Below are 17,804 nucleotides of genomic sequence, written 5' to 3'. Positions count from 1 at the left end.
TCCTCACTGCTATGAGAAATATCATTCACGTTATACACAATATTCAGTGTGAAACATTGACTTTAGTTACAAACTCCAGTATAGTGAGCCCTTTTAGTCAACATTCAGCACCAGTCGCAGGGTAAGAGCGACAAACTCTGCCAGATTGTGGAGTTCCACAGCCAGTTTTCACAGATGAAAAATATAAGACTTAAAATATCAAAATATATACCTAAGTGAAAAAAAATTATTTATTAAAAAAAGAATCAAGAAAAAAAATCAAGAATTTAATTAAAATTCTATTTAAACTGAAAAAAGAATAGTCCTACGCTTTTTTAAATTTTGAACACGTATTTTTCAAAGTTCATTCTCAAATGAACAAACCTTTTGTCTCTAAATTTGCTCTATAGCATCTTTGCATAAATACAGAGATAATATGTAGCAAAACAAAGCATGGGATAAAGTACCAGATGCTGTTTTATGTCTCTGGTGAACCTTGAAGCTTTCACTTAGAACGTGAGTGGCTTTGAAAACACCCACAAGAGACAAACTTGGAGCCACACTGGAGTGCTACTGTGAACGGAGAAGGGAGGGGCGTCAGAGCTGGACTAGCAAACATCAGACACCAAACACTGACTTGACTTAGGGCTCCATTTTGTGAATTCATTTTCCCTTTTTCTCTCCCTTTTTCCTCTACTGTGAGGTATTCATGATCCAAACCTGTGTATACAGTCGCGGAAAGACGTCGAAAACTTGACAAACTTCTGAAAGGTCTCTTTGAATCTTTGAAATGCTGGACGTATATAAAGATGGCTCTTTGAATGGCGTTAAAGTACCAGCACAAACTCTGCTATCCGTTTGGTGCCTCTCTTCACCCTGGAAGTTGTGCTGAATGGAAGAACCGGATTGGAAGCATCACAGAAACAAGAAGGTGGTCATCCTTCATTGCTCCTTCTGATGAATCCCTCCGTTGAGAACATTCTTGCCGAGATACATCCTTATATCCTCCATATGGTCAGTCGAAACTAGAAAAAATAAACATTGTTTTCCTGTACTGAATGGCATCTGAGGAAAGGAATAAGAAAGGCACAGTCTTAAAGCAGCGTCCGGCATCCAGACTTCTCGCCATTTTTTTTTGTCTCTTTCAAAGTCCCGTGGCAGCTGGTTTTGGAGAAAAAAATGCAAAGCCTTTCCGCAGCGCTGCCTTCGTCGAGCGTCCCATCCAGCCAGGAGCGACGTGCTATGATTTATCTCCTTGAAGAACCTGAAAGGAGACCAAATTACAGCCAATTATAAACGCAGACAAGCCACTTATGCACTCTGCCTGACGAGCATGTCAACAGAGTAGGTTAATGTATGACTGATTAAGGGGAAAACATGAAAAGAACGTGCTGCTGCTCGGTCAGAAACGCGGCCCTCATTTCAAGCTTTGTCGTTGGGTGGTATAATTGCTAAAAGGTTTCTTTCTCTCTGGATAGCTTCATGCTGGGCTGGAAGATCAGCAGATGGGAGGTGGTAATCCCGCTTCAAAACTCCCCTGTCCCGTAGACAAACATACAGCATGTGTCACCACACAGACCGCAGTGGACCACGGCGCAGGGGGGAAACAGGAGAGCGGCTAATGGTCTGTTCGCTCGAGCCTGCGATTGTTGACGTTGGGACATTTCCCACCACTGCCTACACAAAGAGTTACCGCACAATCTAACAGCGGCCAAACTCAGGGGAGGAATGCAGATGGGGTTTTCCCCTCAGATGTTATCGCTGATATCTGCGTCATGTTTGGATAAGAATCTGCACAGCATTTTACAAAAGGAAATGTTACCTGTTTTATTTTTTGTTTATTTGTTTTTTTTAAATCATTATTTTTATTAGACAGACGATATTTTTATAACCTTGGGTTTTCACCACCTGCAAGCTCAAATATATTGGGCGTGCAATTACATTTTACAGCTTTTTTTTTTCTTTTTGGTGTGTGTGTAACATAATCGTTATTCAAATTTCAAACATTTTCCCACTGTTTTGTCATTTTATGTAACTTTTGTGAAGTAACAAAGGACAGTCCTCAGTGTATTGAACAAAAATAACTAGTTTGAAAATGGCGAGTGCAAAAAATGTATTGCTCGCTGCATTTGTTGAGTTCCATCAGGAAAATTTGTTCTGCTCTTGTATAATACTGTATCCGAAAGTATGTGCGAGTTTTGGTTTAGATGATTTAAAGATGGTGATTTCAGTGTTAGCGATCATAAACATAGCGTATTAATACGTAATTTTTTGTTTGTTTTGTTTTAAAAATAAAATGAAAATTGTCATGTTTAATACCGCGCAACAGTTACTGTAAAAAGAGCAGGAGAATATTTGAATTTTGATTTACGATTATATGTTTCACAAAATGCTTTAAACCCTGCCTGTCCATCTAATAACATGACAATGACAAGTTCAGAGCTATAATTAACATTACATCAGAGAGGAGACACCACTTTGTGCACCACTTTGTGCACCTTTTGGCAGGTCAAAGGTTTGGACCCAACTTCGAACAAAATCATCTAATAGAGAACTTTTTTAGAAAACAGGGTGTGTCCAAACTTTTGGGGTGGGCGTGTACATACACACATAAATGTATATCACAACATATAATTGTGGAAATTCTGATTCCTCTCTTCTGCTGAAGAGCTTTGGGATTTTTTTCTTGTGCCGCCAACACATTACTGACAGTCGTAGTGCAGGGCCATTAATTTGGCGATTAAACTGGCTACTATGTGCCACTATTCCAGTTGAGCTGAATTACACGGAAAAGACCTTCCAAAATATGTCTTGACCGATCAACTACAATTAAAAGTGAAATCTTCCCACCTGGTTTCGAGTTTTGTGGGATTTCTGCAGCCAGACCCTCCACTGGTCGTACAGTTTGATGCTCATGCCGCTGCAGCCGTAAGCTCGCTTGCGAACCCAACCAAAGAACTGCTTCAGGTCCCGCCTCAGCGTTGAGTTCTGCTGACCCGCCTTAGAGTCGCACGAACCCGTCAACAGCCGCTCTGCAGGAAAAAAACAGGAGAACAATGAATGGAACTGACCATTGCAAATGCACAGAATCCATTTTGGAGTGTTAGAATTGATTTTAACGGTTTATAATAATATCCAACAATGTAATATCTTATTTCTGGCCAAGATAGTGTTTCCATTAATTCCAGTTTGTTAACGTTATTAAAACTGTAGCATTTCAACACACTAGGCATGGGTAATATTCTAATATATGCAAGGAACCCATAATCTCATTGGCTAAATAGTCCAACATTATGAAAAAGTACTCAAGTCACGTATTTGGTGTTGTATGTTCTATTTAAGCTGTATATATTTTCAATTTTGTAATTTTAACCTTATACACTATGTAATACCTGGCCAGTAGAGGGAGCAGTGCATTCACTCCTTAAGCTCAAACTCCATCCATGAGGACAACCATCGGCTCAGGAGCCGTTAAATTCTCTGATATCAGTGCACTATGAATTAGGGCATTACAATGACATAAAACTGGACAAGTCTTGTGGGTAAAGATGTTGGAACTTGACACCATTAACTTTGCTTGTTTCAAATCATTCTTTAGATTCTGGAGCCCTTTTCAATGTCACAGCACTCGCTTCTATGCATCCTTGGATAAATGAGTGCCACTGTGGGGTTAGAGGGGTAAACCCTGATTGACGAGTGCTCATCACATCCTAAATCATCCCAAAAGAGGTTTGCAAATAAGAGGCAGCACAAAAAATAAATCCAGCTCTACTTTAAATAAATAGAGAAAGAGCGAATGAGAGAAAGGCTTCCTTTCTCCAGATGTGGCGCAGCGGGTTCCAGAGTGTGGTAAACGTGGCGGGGAGTTAATCTGTTAATCTTCAGAAACAGTCTTTCGAAACAAATGTATCAAGATGCTCCCTGCGGGCTGTTTGGTGTTTTCAAAGTGAGAAGAGATGTATGGGATGGGTAATCTGTTTCATGTGCGGCGAGACTTTAGCTGCCGGATTCAGTGCAGTCGAATATGAATCTGATTAAGCTACGGACTGTGGGAGAACTTCAGCATGCAGCTCAGCGATGAAGGATGGACGGTGTCTCAATTGGCCTTGAGCGTGCATTTCTGGACTGGTGCTTCTTATTCGCAATTCGGAGAATCCACTATGTGCTGCGATTTTTATTGTTTTGTTTTAGTTATTTCACAATAACCTCCAACGTATGCATTCATTTATTCTTAGCAAACAAAGTTACATTATTATTAATACTGTAAATCCAAATCATGACTTTAAAACGTGAGTAAACTCTGTGTTTTTATGTTTAATATCACTTGTTACCAACTGACAAAACATATTTTACAGTTTGCCACAGCGTCAATGAATCTCTCACCACTGTGAGGCGTGGATGCTGCAGTGGGGTGGCTCCAGTCACTCCAGATTCCTGCTTTCCTGGACCCCAGGATGCCCACAGGGTTGCAGCGAACCTGGACGAAGTAGACAGTGCCGGGCCTGAGCCCAGCAAGCCGGCAGGACGTCTGGTTCCCCATGTCGTCCACCACCTAGAGCCAGGATCCAGACAAAGGGGGTCACATCAAAGCACTGGGAGCTACGGCGATAACACACATACACACACTCGACTGACGTGGCCTGTTTATGTTAAGCAAATTAAAAAAATAAATAAAAAATTCACGCCATACATTCCCAAATCCACAAGCAAGCTGGCACAGGCTGGGGCCACAAAATAATCCCTGCTCCGTGCTCCTCACTCCCAGGAGAGGATCCGACATGTAGCAGAGACAAAGGAGACAGTAAAAGATCCAGACAAACGCCTTCTCCTTCTTCGCGGCACACTCCTACTCCGCCCGAGAGGAAATCTGTTATCTATTACTTATTACACATTGAGTAATTGGACGAGTGAAGACAGTACCAATAGCTTACAAGCAAGGCCAAGAGCCAAAAACCCCTTCCACCCCACACCAACACCCCCCCTTTCACTAATTTGCCTTCTAAATACTGCTTGTTGGAGCAGTGTTTAGTGGGGGTTGAAAAGCAGGAATGTCCCAAGCCTCCAGGATAATAAGGCCGGGGCCCCCTGTAATTATTTACAACCCTACACCAGCCTGATTCTGCTTGTCTCCGCTCTCATCCACTCAACCCCCTCAAAGTTCATGAGCAACAAACATTCAGGAACGTCACTACAGACATGATCAAACACATCGCGCCGCAATCCGCCACGGACCCATCACTACAGCTGGAACACCACAGATGCTACAACATTAATGATCTCATGGGCTGTCAGTGGAGAAGTCATTTGCGTGCAGCATTGGCTGGACACTAGACCCGAACAATTTATGGAAAATTTTGAATTGCGATTTTTCGGACCAGTGTTGCAATGGCAGTTGTAATTGAAATGATACAACTATGATGTCACAGTACATTAAGGTTTGTTTGCTTCTAAATGGTTGCAGACAGTTCATGTGTTTCCAGGTTTAACATGTGTTGATGTAAACTACAATATAAAAATGGCAGCTTGAAAACTGCATTCTTGCTAATTGCAATTGGTATTTTTATTTTATTTTTAGTTTACCTTATAAAAAGCAGTCAGAACATATTCCTTTTTATTTTAGATGTATAAATAAGTTTTAAAGCATTTATAATTTGTTATTAACTTATAACTTATATTCGTAATTCAAAATACATTCTCCTACTCGTTTGTCATTTTATGGTAACTGTTGCATAGCATTAAAAATCACAGTTGTCATTTTATTTAACAAGAATTAATCTAAAATTAAAGTAGTTTGAAAATGGCGAGCGACAGGAATTTATTGGTCACTACATTCGTTACAATCTTCATCAGGATATTTTGATTGATTTGTTATTGGGGATAATATTGTATCCAAAAGTACATGTGAGTTTTGGTTTTGACAAATTAAAAGTGGTAATTTCTATGTTAGCGATTATGATAATAGCGTATTAATACTTTATTTTTAGTTAGAATTTCTTTTTTAATAAAATGACAAAAACCATAAAAAGACAAAAGAATTTTGAATTACAATTTCATGTTACAGAAAAACGCTTTAATCCCAAACAATCTCCCGCTCTTTTTTATAGTAACTGTTGCATAGAATTAAAAATGACAATTGTTATTTTATTAAAAATAATTCAAAACAAAAAACTAAAAATGAATCTTTAATACTTCCACGATCCCTAACATCAAAATCACCATTTTTAAATTATCTTAACCAAAACTGGCATATAATTTTTGATACAATACTATCCACAAGAACAGAACAAATTGATAAACATGTTTTACAGCACTTTTACCCCATGGAACTCATAATGACCAACTCGCAGTGACCAATAAATTCTTGTTGCTCATCAGACATGGGATAAAAGGTGTCATTCAGATTTATATAGAGTGCAGACACTTTGGCGTTGTTCTGCCTCCTAACCCGAGTATCTCCAATCACAGCACTGGAACTGTGTTTGTGTGAGACGTAAAGGTGAAAGGGAACAAAGTGAAAGTAAAACCAGGGCTCCAGTTCCTTGCTCCTCACTGCTGGCCTCTTGCACTTGAATGTAAACAGAGGCTTGTTAAGAACAGGGCTGTTGTTGTGGTTTTTTGACCGATGCAGGTAACAGACATTATCATTAAGACACAGACCTGTGTTGATTTGTGGAATCTTCCCCTTTAAGTAGAGGAAAAGATAAAATAAGGATGAAATAAGTGACACATCGCAGGTGTAGACATGTAACCATGTTCCCTTTCACTCTCATTGCTCAGTATCAGCTCAACAAATGGGTACAACATACAACATGCAACATCTTACAATGTGGATCCTTATCCTCTTGCTGCATAAAAGGAATGGGTTTAGTTTCATCAAGCTGGGGACAGGACACTGAAAGCTGAAGTACAGTGTGTGCCCTATGGTCCCACGGCACTCAGAATTTCTCTGCAAAGAATAAAAATATAAAGTATATTCATCATCCCTCATATCCGATTTTGACTTCAAGAACAATCAGACACGCTGGCAGCCTAATGACATGCTAAAAAAAAAGACAGCATGCTTTATGTAACCCAACTCTTTGCCCAGCTTCAGAGGGAACCTGCTCGCTGATTGTTACCATATGAAGAAGAAAAAGTGCAGAGAACGCAGAGTTTATTTGAGGGCTGTGCATCACCATGACAGGAGGACTGGAAACCATGTGGTCTTCTGTTCCTGTTGGAAATGACATTTCCAACAAGCCATACAACTCTGAGGGTCAGTATGTACTCCTTTAAGAATCCCCCTCAAGGTAGAAGCATTTCTGCAGCTTTGAGAGTCTAAGATTCTGTGGGTCTGGGACACAGCACTGCACTGTTCAGCATTTTCCCTGCTGCACAACACCTGAATCAACTCGTCAGCTCATCAACAGCCACCACGTGAGCCAGGCATGAACGATTCCTGGAAGCTGATTTATTGTGATTTTTTTTAACCAACATTGTTCCTGGATCATTTTTTTGTCCATGAATGCACTTATCAATGACTGCAATCTGGGTAAATGCTCTTAAAGGGGAAATGTTATGAAATGTATATGAGGCCCACCAACACACACACACACACACACACACAAACACACTGAGAAGTTAGAAAACATGGGATAAAACAGATAATTTGTATTTCTGCTCTGCTTCTGAACTGCCCCTTGGACCCACGTTTAGAACAGACACAACGAGCGGAGAGAAATAAGAGCACTGAGTAAATACGGAGAAAACGTGGCTGAAGAAGAATGGAAACCGAGCAAAAACAGCTTCTGCTCCTCGCTCCTCACTGCTGTGCACTCGGGGTCAGAGTGAACAGCGAGCGGCTCATTGTCATTTAAAGGAATAGCTGCTGAAACAGGCCGTTGTGAACAAGGCTGATCAGACCGCGGGAGAATCCTACTGTGGGGTTTGCTGTGTGTTTTGAACAAAGCAGATCACAGATCTATGTTCACTCAGAGAACAGAGGGTAGAATTTGTCCACGTGAATGTAGTACATGCTACGAGTCCAAATGTTTTAGACGTATACATCTATTTTAAAGTGCACCTGTTGATAATACATTCAGCTCCACACACAGCTTGCCAACACACACACACACACACAAATATTAGAAGCAAATTAATGACACAATTATTGACCTTCATTAGGGAAGAAAATTTAAAGAAATAGATGTCTACGAACCTTAAGACCCAAACTCCTAACTCTGAAAACAAATTTCAGACACCAAACATGTCTCGGCTGATTGAATCTATTTGCAGTAAGGGAGGGGGTGTGGGTGGGGAGTGTAAAATTGGGTTCTGGATTCACTATTCCTGGCTGTTTTGTGGTCCCTCCAAGCTAAAAGAGCTTTTTGTAGTCTCCCTGTCTGGTGACCTCAAGAAGTTTGTACAGGCTTGAAAGAGTCCTATTGCGAAGAGAATGGCCATAATATCTTTTTGTAACATCATTCAACAGCCTGGCAGGAGGAAGCGATAAGGATGTGTGAACATGAAGCATTCTGACAGCTACTCTTTTATATTCTTTGGTGTGCCATGACGGAATTCGAAGCGCCAAGCTTTGTGGCATTTTGCCATCACGCCATGTCTCAAATTCTTGTGATTTTAATGTGGGTGCTGTTTTAGTTGTCATAGGTTGATATCAAGAATCCATTTAGAAACCTAAGGTACACTACAAATGTCTTGTAAATTTTATTATAAATATATTTATAGGTTGAATTCCGATTAAAATTGGACTGAAGCATTTAGGTAACTTACAGAGACCTACAACTCATCATAATGCCCAGAGATCATTTGCAGAGTACAAGGGATATCTAAGGTTTATTCCACATTATAAACCCTGAAACTGGCATCACCACATTTCTCCCTGCAGAGAATGACTAATCAGGCATATGGGGACAGTTAAATATGGTGAAATTACAGAGATGTCCAATCCAAGTGGACTACTGCATCAATGAAAAATGACTGAAAGCTTTCCCAGGTTTGCAGATGCAGTCCAAACAAAATTCCCCCTTAAGTAAGATGCTTTGAACTACCAGTGTTTGCACTAAAGTCCATTAACAGAAGGAAATACCACTGTTTATATGAACTGTAAATTGTTGGTATGATGTTACCATGGCCCTATGCCTAAAATATGCTGTTATGATGAGGATACGGTATGTTTAGCCTTATACAGTTTCAGGTTTATATTAGCCCTCCATTCTCTTGGACATTTTGATAACCTTAGGCAACGGGTATCACCTCAAAAGCTGGTTATGAAACAGTTCGGCATCAATTTTCATTCTCTGTGCTCTCTCTACACTGTCTCTTCTGTGCCATTCCAAACATTCAGCAATATGCTCTTTATGCTTCTGGACCTGAAACTCAATGGAAATGTTATTTTGACCGGTCTACTCTAGGCAACCAGACACAAAACCTCAATATAACGAGCAAAGATTTGTTAAAAAACCTTACACTTGCTTTTGTTAACTGTATTCAATATCCTGTTATTAAATGTTTTCACAATTTGGACATTTTCAATTATCAAAACTGCAGGTAATCATCATAACAGCACTGCTGTTTGTATGTTGCTGAAGTTAAAAGTATCTGTAAGCTTTTGTTCAATGTTTAAATTACCATAGAAATTCATCTGTTACACAAGCTGTTTACATAAGTTTTGTAGCACTTTAGCTCTCTGCAATTTAGAGTCGGGTCCACCTAAGTCGAATGTATCAAACTCAAGGCCTGCGGGCCAAATGTTGCCCGGTGTGTCATTTGATGTGGCCCGCAAGAGCTTAAAAGATCTGATTGACTGCAATCTAGTGGCTTAATGCCATCGCTTCATGGGTAACATAATCTGCATGAATTGTGGGAAATGGAGTTTATGGTTAATGCACGCTTTTAGACTTAATTATTAAATTCTAAAGCGTGCATTGACCTTAAACTACAGGTTTAAGGTCAATGCATTCCACCACTTGATTACAGTGTAACCTCTTCAATGTGATTTTTTTTAAACAAGTGGAATTAAGAAATAGCTACAAATATTGATCCCAAAATGTCCTGGAAAAGAAAAATTGATGAAGATGGAAAACTGTTTCAAGAGAGGTGGGAAAGCGAATACATGTTTGTGCTTCAAGGAGAAAAACCAGCATGTCTTTTGTGTTATGAGGCGGTGGCAGTTGTCAAGGAGTACAATTTACGTCGGCACTTTGATACCAAACACGGAGCTAAGTATGCCAAAGTTAGCCTTCAAGAAAAGCAACAAATTGTGCAAGCATTAAAAGGCAAACTGCGATCGCAGCAGAATATGTTCACAAGAGCTACGACGCAGCTGTGAAAGCTAGCTTTATTGTAGCTGAAGAAATCGCTAAGTTGTTTTTGAAGCAATGTATGCTGAAGGTTTTTGAGCAGGTGTGTCCCGACCAGATACAGACATTTAAAAATGTCAGTTTATCAAGAAACACCATCGCGGACCAAATTAAAGAACTCACAGGAAACCTGGCAACACAGCTGGCCGCAGAGATGCGCAGCTACATAACTTTTCATTAGCGCTTGATGAAAGCAAAGAAAGCGCGAATACAGCGCATCTGTTACACATGTTCTTAGCAGCTCACAGTTGTTGGTTGTATTTTTATTCTGCCCTTTTCAACTGTGACAAAGTTTTGAGTTAGTTAATGTCATAACGTGTTTGATAATATTTTTCTTTATTCACTTTGATAGTTTGATCATTGATTGATGGAGTAATGAGTTTCTTAACCTGACAAATTAACAGGATTTATGTTGTTAACAGTGCAGCAAGCAAACTTATTTTTACATCTATGCAAATATTTAGAAGTTGAATAAGCAATAAATTCATAGTTATTTATCATTAAGTTGTACTTACATTTATCCTATATTACACTTGGTTACATTTAGTTACATTTACATCTGGCCCCTTGAGGGCAACCATTACGCTGATGTGGCCCTCTGTGAAAATCAGTTTGAAACCCCTGACCTAAGTAATCACTAACAGAAAAAATAAAGTCAATTGTACCTACATATGGAGCAGGAATAGAGCAATATCCTCATCTCTTTTCATGATTTTCAACATTTGAAGGTCTCTCCGTTGTTTGAGTACCTCCAAATAGCTTTTCTCTGCCGTGAGCAGAGAGAAAGAGAGAGAAAGAGAGAGAGAGAGACAAAGCCTAGCATAGTGGACCCAGACCCTTTCATTGTTCACCAATTATATTCATTAAACCACCTCAGAGCAGATCTCCGCATCCCTTCACCATTCACTTACAAGAATATGCTATATTATTATTATTATTATTATTATTATTATTATTATTATCCCTATTAATCGTAAATAACAATTGGTCATGTATAAATTAAGCTGAAATGTATACAATTATCATCATAAATGATAGAATGAATTAATCATAAAAGAATAGAATCTCTCTGTGTATCGCTATTTTACTGTACACACAATAGAATCAATTCCAAACATAAATTATTATTAATAATAAAAAATACATACAACCATTGTATTTATATTAATATTTTTTATATTTAAAATGAATGAATATACATGAATCGTCCAGCCCTAATACTATATAAGCATTTATACAGTAACTATGATGGGTCTAACTGCAGCCCTAACTGGGTCTGGGTCTGTGTTTCCAGATATGTTTCCAAATATGTTTTATACCTGAGCAAAGAATGTGAACTACTGGGTTGAGCCACTTATTTATAACTAATTCTACATACTATTTGAAACACGTCTTAATATGTCAATCCAACACAAAAGACCAATATGAAAAGCCAATAACAAGCCAACAACTAACTCTCACCTGACCAGCTACAATCGCTAAATAGAGCAAACAGGGACCAAATATGCAGCTGAATCATCCCAAACTAGCCGCTAATTTCATTTACAACTAGTCGTGCAAGCATTTTTGTTAAAGGACACTTCCTACTGCTCACTTCTCGAAGTCCCAACATTAATGTGCCATTTTTTTTTAGATCAGAGCCATTTCCTGGCCTAAGGAGTTAGGAGGCTACAAGGTGAACAGCCATAAATCTCTTCTCATGGCCCTGGATAATAGCACCTATGTAACTTTACCCAAGGATATTCCTACCACCCCCAGGGAAGGGTTCACATACCGAGGTGTTAAAATTAAGTCATGATTCATAGAGATGAGGAAGACAAATATTTGTGATTCGGTCACATGTTGGAAGTGGAGCATCTCCGGCCTTCTCATTAAAACGAGCACTTATTCCCTATAATAACATTTCCATTAAATAATTTTAAAGGCCTGAGGCTTTTAAAAGCCGAGGCGACGGTGGTGGCTCGGCAGTCACTCTGTCCAACCTCACGGCTGGAGTTATCACGCTCTTGTGCAAAGCACTTACCCTTCACTGGAATGGCCTAAGTAGCTGTAATCCATGCCATTTTGGAGTAAAGCACTAAAGACAAAAGTGTAGGACACAATCCTAACATCAGTCCTCCAGTTCATTACAGGAGGCTAGCGTCCTTATCTTTGTGAGCCTGTATACCATTAAAGGACATAGGTGGTCTAGAATGGTTCTACTTTCCAGACAAAAGCACAAGTCTGGATGAGTACCTGAGGCATGGAATACAGAGGCAATGTTCGTAAAAACCATAAAACCTTCAGGATATCCCCTTTCTGCCTAATAAATCTAAGCCCATTTCTATTAAACTTGATATCATCGTGAATCACTCTCTTTTTTTGCTCAGTATTCTGTAAAAACATCTTCAAGTCTCTGGGTTCACTTCTTCAGCCTCAATCTGACACACTTCCTCAGTTCCTGCTGCTGCTGCTGCTGGGGCCAGAGGGCTGCACCAGAGGGAACGCATTTATTTGGCAACCTTTAAAATGAAACTGGTTGGTGCCAATAAAAACACAGGCATAAAAGCCAGCCAGCCATCAAATTAACAGCGCAATCAATCATCACTTTCACCAACAGCCACCGGTTCAGCACAAATTAGGTGCCATTCAACAGTTTGCACGCCTACTCTTAGAAAAGGCTTCACTTTAGATAAGAAGCGCTCGCTCACTTACTCACTCACTCACTCACATTTAGCAACTGCACACAAAAGAGTGCTATATCTCACACACTCACACACTGCTCCTTAAGGGGCTGCAACTGTGCTTCCCATCAATGATATTTTAGCTATGTTCGAAACTACTCTTCATTCCTTACATTACTCACTATATAGCGCACTATTAGTGTAGAGCTATACTTGCTGTTTGGTCATGCGTTTGCGTATGTGCTACGCTTGTAACTGTAGGTATCCACTAGAGGGCAGACCAGAGAAAGACTTGGATAATTGCAGATTTGCCTCTAACACAGCCTTCTTCAAAACATTTCGCACATTGTGATGCTGTTGATCGCCTACACTGCCCCCTACCGTTTACGCATGTACTGCACCTTGTGAACGCATAGTGCTTATTTGCTGAGGATGTGAACAACCTACACACCAAACAGACACATGATACGCGAGGCAGCCATGATGTGTACACAAGCGCGTAGTTAACAGCAAGTACATTCTACCCTTATAGGGAACTGCTTTCAGGAGAGTAGTAAACAACTTCTGACTCTGCCTAACGCAGACTTTGTCACGGTGTGATGGATGATTCCGTCGTATAAATACATTAAACTTCATGCCACCAGTGCACTGTGTAACAAAATTAAAGAGTTTTAGAGGTTGTCGTTGTTGCTCATTGACACACCTTAGATACCTGTGTGTATATTGAAACCAAACAACATAGTGTATTATGGGTATCCGCTAAACACGGGTTATATACTACTTATTGTGGTGCATTGTGGGAATTTATGAGTGCACTGAAAGGAACATTTTTTGGACACCACCAACACCAAAATAGGGCACAGTTTCTTTGTGTTTCTTTTACTAATTCCTTGTTTCTGAAAAATAATGAAGACATAATCAAAACTACGAAATAAAACAAACCAAACAATGCAGTGAGCAACTAATCAAAACTAAACTCTATTTTAGACTCTTTTTAGTCTATCAGTGTTATTTGTGGGTCGTGTGCCCTTATCTTCAGCAGTCTCTTCACCTCTGGGAAGGCATACTGTAGCATGGCTCAGAGGATTTAACTGCATCCAGCCACAATAGCATTAGAGAGGTCAGGTTCTGATGAAGGATGATTAGTTCTGGATCACAAACAGCAATTCACCCCAAACATTCTGGATTGAGCTCCAGAAGGGCAGAGAAAGCAGACTACCTGACACTTAGCACTAGGCATAGTGACCTTAGGAGTGTTTATCTCTTTTCATTGTTTCTTTAAGGAGTTCCGGTAAGTGAATATACTCATATGAAAGTGTGTTTACGGTGTGTACAGTCCTCACCATCTCCATATATGTTTGTGCTGCATGTGACATACTGAGTGCAAAGAAAAATACACAGCTGCGTTCAGTGACTAGTACGGTCAGTGTACCTTCCACTCGGTGCTGTCCTCCAGTCTGTAGCGGATCTGGTACTTGGCCTGGAAGAGGAAGTCTTTGAGGGCTGGTGGTGTTTCCCAGTGAACAGTCAGCTGGTCTTCCAGGTCCCCCACACGGCCCACCTGGACGTTTGCTGGAGGGTCCGTTGTGACTGGAGAAGGGGAGAGAGAAGGATGTAAGTCAGCACAACTGAGGACAAGAGGATGACAGCAATAAAAATTCTGAGGCCACTTGGAGAACATTTCACAAGACATATACACCATGTTCATATGCTACACTGCACTGCACATCATTTTTAAAACTATTTCAAAAGTCAATACAGTGATAAAAGTGATATTCTGATATGCAGTTAACCATAATATGGCGTATGTGCAACGTATGTTTGAATGTGGCTCTGAGGTGGAGAAATCTGCTTCAAAAAAAAGGCAGTGATTCAGCCGTGTGGAGGTGGCTTGGCTACAAAATATCAGATGTACAGGGTGGGCCATTTATATGGATACACCTTAATAAAATGGGAATGGTTGGTGATATTAACTTCCTGTTTGTGGCACATTAGTATATGGGAGGGGGGGAAACTTTTCAAAATGGGTGGTGACTATGGCGGCCATTTTGAAGTCGGCCATTTTGGATCCAACTTTTGTTTTTTCAAATGGGAAGAGGGTCATGTGACCCATCAAACTTATTGGTAATTTTAATCTAACTTTTTTCTTTCATGAGTTATTTACAAGTTATTGACCACTTATAAAATGTGTTCAAAGTACTGCCCATTGTGTTGGATTGTCAATGCAACCCGCAGGAGAAATGCTAGCACAGGCTTCCAGTATCCGTAGTTTCAGGTATCTATATAAATGGCCCACCCTGTACATTAAACCATGGCATTATGTAAGAATTTATTCAATTTAATATAATTAAAATAACATTTTTTTGTTGCAATAGTGTGTTCTTGAAATTAATACAAGTATTTTTCAGTGTTTTCTTCATATCTCCAAGAATATCGTTATCACCACAATATCCTGAACTATTGTGATATTATTTTAGTGCCTAATCGGGAGGAGTGCCATACAGAGAGGACAGTGAGTGGACACAGTGTTTAAAACCTCCAGCATCATCTGCTGTGTCTGATCCATTCATAGCAACCCAACACACACTAACACACCACCACCATGAAAATCGTAGTTGCTCTGTAGTGGTCTTGAACACTGAAGGACAGGGTGAAAGGGGGCAAACCAAACATTCAAAGCAACAGATGGACAGATGGGTTTGGTGACTCTCTGTAGTTTTCATTATGTTACGGCAGGTTACTTTCCAAAACCCTGTGGCGTGCAGGATGCTCTGGTGATAAGATCACATCAAAATATTGATCAGCGCTACGTTGTGTAGCTAAGCGGAGGCGTTTGGGAGTGGTGGGTGCGTCATAATTTCTGGCATCATTAGTGCAACACCCGCTTCACTGCTCCAGCTGCTGCTTACCTCCAAACCTGCCTCTGTCTCCAGGTGTGGCACATATACAATCTATGTCTCTCACACACTGTCTTGTGCACACACACACATACACACAGGCCAGTTATTGCAGAGCCAAGTCTGAGCTACAGCTCAGCCTCCTGCCAAGCACTAATATTTCCTGAACTAAATGATATTTCAGAAAGTGTCTTAACTCCATTTTTATGAGAACATTTGATATTTGGACTTGGCTTGGCCGGCGCGCAAAGATAACACCATCCGAGGGGGTTTTTATGGACAGTCTTAGGGTTTGGCTTTCATGTCGCATCACTGTTTAAGTGCAGCCCGAGGCTCACTGCGGCGTTGAGATTAGCGAAAAAGCCTCGTAAACTTCCGTTCTCATGTGAAAAAGGCTCTAAGAGGGGCCTGGGAGAGCGCATGTGCAAGGGGGAGGAGGTGGAGGGGGCCAAAACACAGTCAAAGGAAAGATGTGGAGGTGGGGAGGGGGGGGTGCAATTCGTTACGGACCCCACCCAACTCTCAGACACCTGGGGGCGGCGTGAGGAATGGAATGGGGTCAGGGTTCGTGCACTCACCCACGTCTAGTATATCCAGACTGATGACGTCCGAGGTGGCGCTTCCAAACTGGTTGGAGGCCTCCACCCAGATCTCGTAAGGCGTGAAGAGGGCGAGGTCACGGGGGATGTAGCACGTGTACGGTTGCCCCGCGCTGTAGTCTTCACATTCCTTCTCCTGCCCATACCACCTGCGCAAAACAACATACCTGTGTTAACATTCTCACACGCTGCTATGGCAAGTTTGTGTTTTTTGAAGTCCTTAAAGGAGTGGTATGGAGAGAAGGCCTAGTCACATACACATTTCCCAGAAGTAGTCGATCAGCCAAAGCAAGTTCTGAGCCCCAAGTTTCCTTCCTCACGTTGCTAACAAACACCACCACGTCAACAGTTACCTACTTAGCCCAAATTGTTAGGGTTCAAGTACAGTGTGGGAGTTATGGATTTTTTTAGGTGTATTTATTTATTTATTTGACATGCACAATACAGTAACACTGGTAGTGTAACATACAAATATTCACAAGAGCCAGATGCACTGTATATATTTGTTTATAGCAAAATGATAATGTACATACATCCCTTTTAGTGATGCATAAATACATTGAAATTACATCTTGGGATAGCTGCTTTTTCACATTTATTAATGTTATGTTTTGTCACTAAAACAAACGTGAGAAATTATGCGATGTAGGATTTGGGAGGTGAATAATTCTCAGTGCTGCAGTGACACTGACATGGTGGTTGTGGTGTGTTAGTGTGTGTTGTGCTGGTACCAGTGGATCAAACACAGCAATGCTACTTGAGTTTTTAAACCCCTCAGTGTCACTGCTGGACTACTCCACCAACCCGAAACATCCAGCCGACAGCGTCCTGTGTCCACTGAAGAAGGACTAGAGGACACAACACAAACTGTACATCTACAAGGATGAGGGAGCTGTGTCTAACAGAGTGGACAGTGAGTGGACATGATATTTTAAAAACTCCAGCAGCAACTGCTGTGTCTGATCCACACGTACCAAAACAACACTGTCACTGCAGCGCTGAGAATGATTCACCACCCAAATCATACCTACTCTGTGGTGGTCTGTGGGGGTCCTGAGCATTGAAGAACAGGGTGAAAGATGCTGAAAGATAATACTGATAATACCAAATGATAAATGAAATGTGGACCAATGTGAACTAAAAAAAACAACCTTATCTATGGAGGTATTATATTTAGGTTGTGGGGTCTGTTTTCACAATGAGCGCATCTAAAATTAGCTGAATTCACGAAACGTCAGGAGTGTCTCCCAACATCTGGAAATGGCAGAAACTAGCTCAGCACTTTCCCTTTTTATTTCAATGAGTGAC

At 40.6% G+C, this 17,804-nt stretch overlaps 1 protein-coding gene across 1 annotated transcript in view; it reads right to left on the bottom strand.

Moving 5' to 3' along the window:
* Window positions 1–1,118: 1,118 nt before the first annotated feature.
* crlf1a (cytokine receptor-like factor 1a) overlaps window positions 1,119–17,804 on the bottom strand; it is a 28,055-nt gene continuing 11,369 nt past the window's right edge. The window contains exons 4-8 of the mRNA XM_066682168.1: window positions 16,476–16,645; window positions 14,433–14,590; window positions 4,363–4,531; window positions 2,830–3,011; window positions 1,119–1,243 (exon numbers count right to left, since the gene is read on the bottom strand). Of these exons, the coding sequence (XP_066538265.1) occupies window positions 1,220–1,243; window positions 2,830–3,011; window positions 4,363–4,531; window positions 14,433–14,590; window positions 16,476–16,645 (703 nt within the window). The 3' untranslated portion in view covers window positions 1,119–1,219. The remainder of the gene's footprint in view (window positions 1,244–2,829; window positions 3,012–4,362; window positions 4,532–14,432; window positions 14,591–16,475; window positions 16,646–17,804) is intronic.

This window comes from Hoplias malabaricus, chromosome 9, assembly GCF_029633855.1.
Source record: "Hoplias malabaricus isolate fHopMal1 chromosome 9, fHopMal1.hap1, whole genome shotgun sequence".
Taxonomy (NCBI): Eukaryota; Metazoa; Chordata; class Actinopteri; order Characiformes; family Erythrinidae; genus Hoplias; species Hoplias malabaricus.
This window is presented reverse-complemented; position numbering and strand designations above follow the sequence as displayed.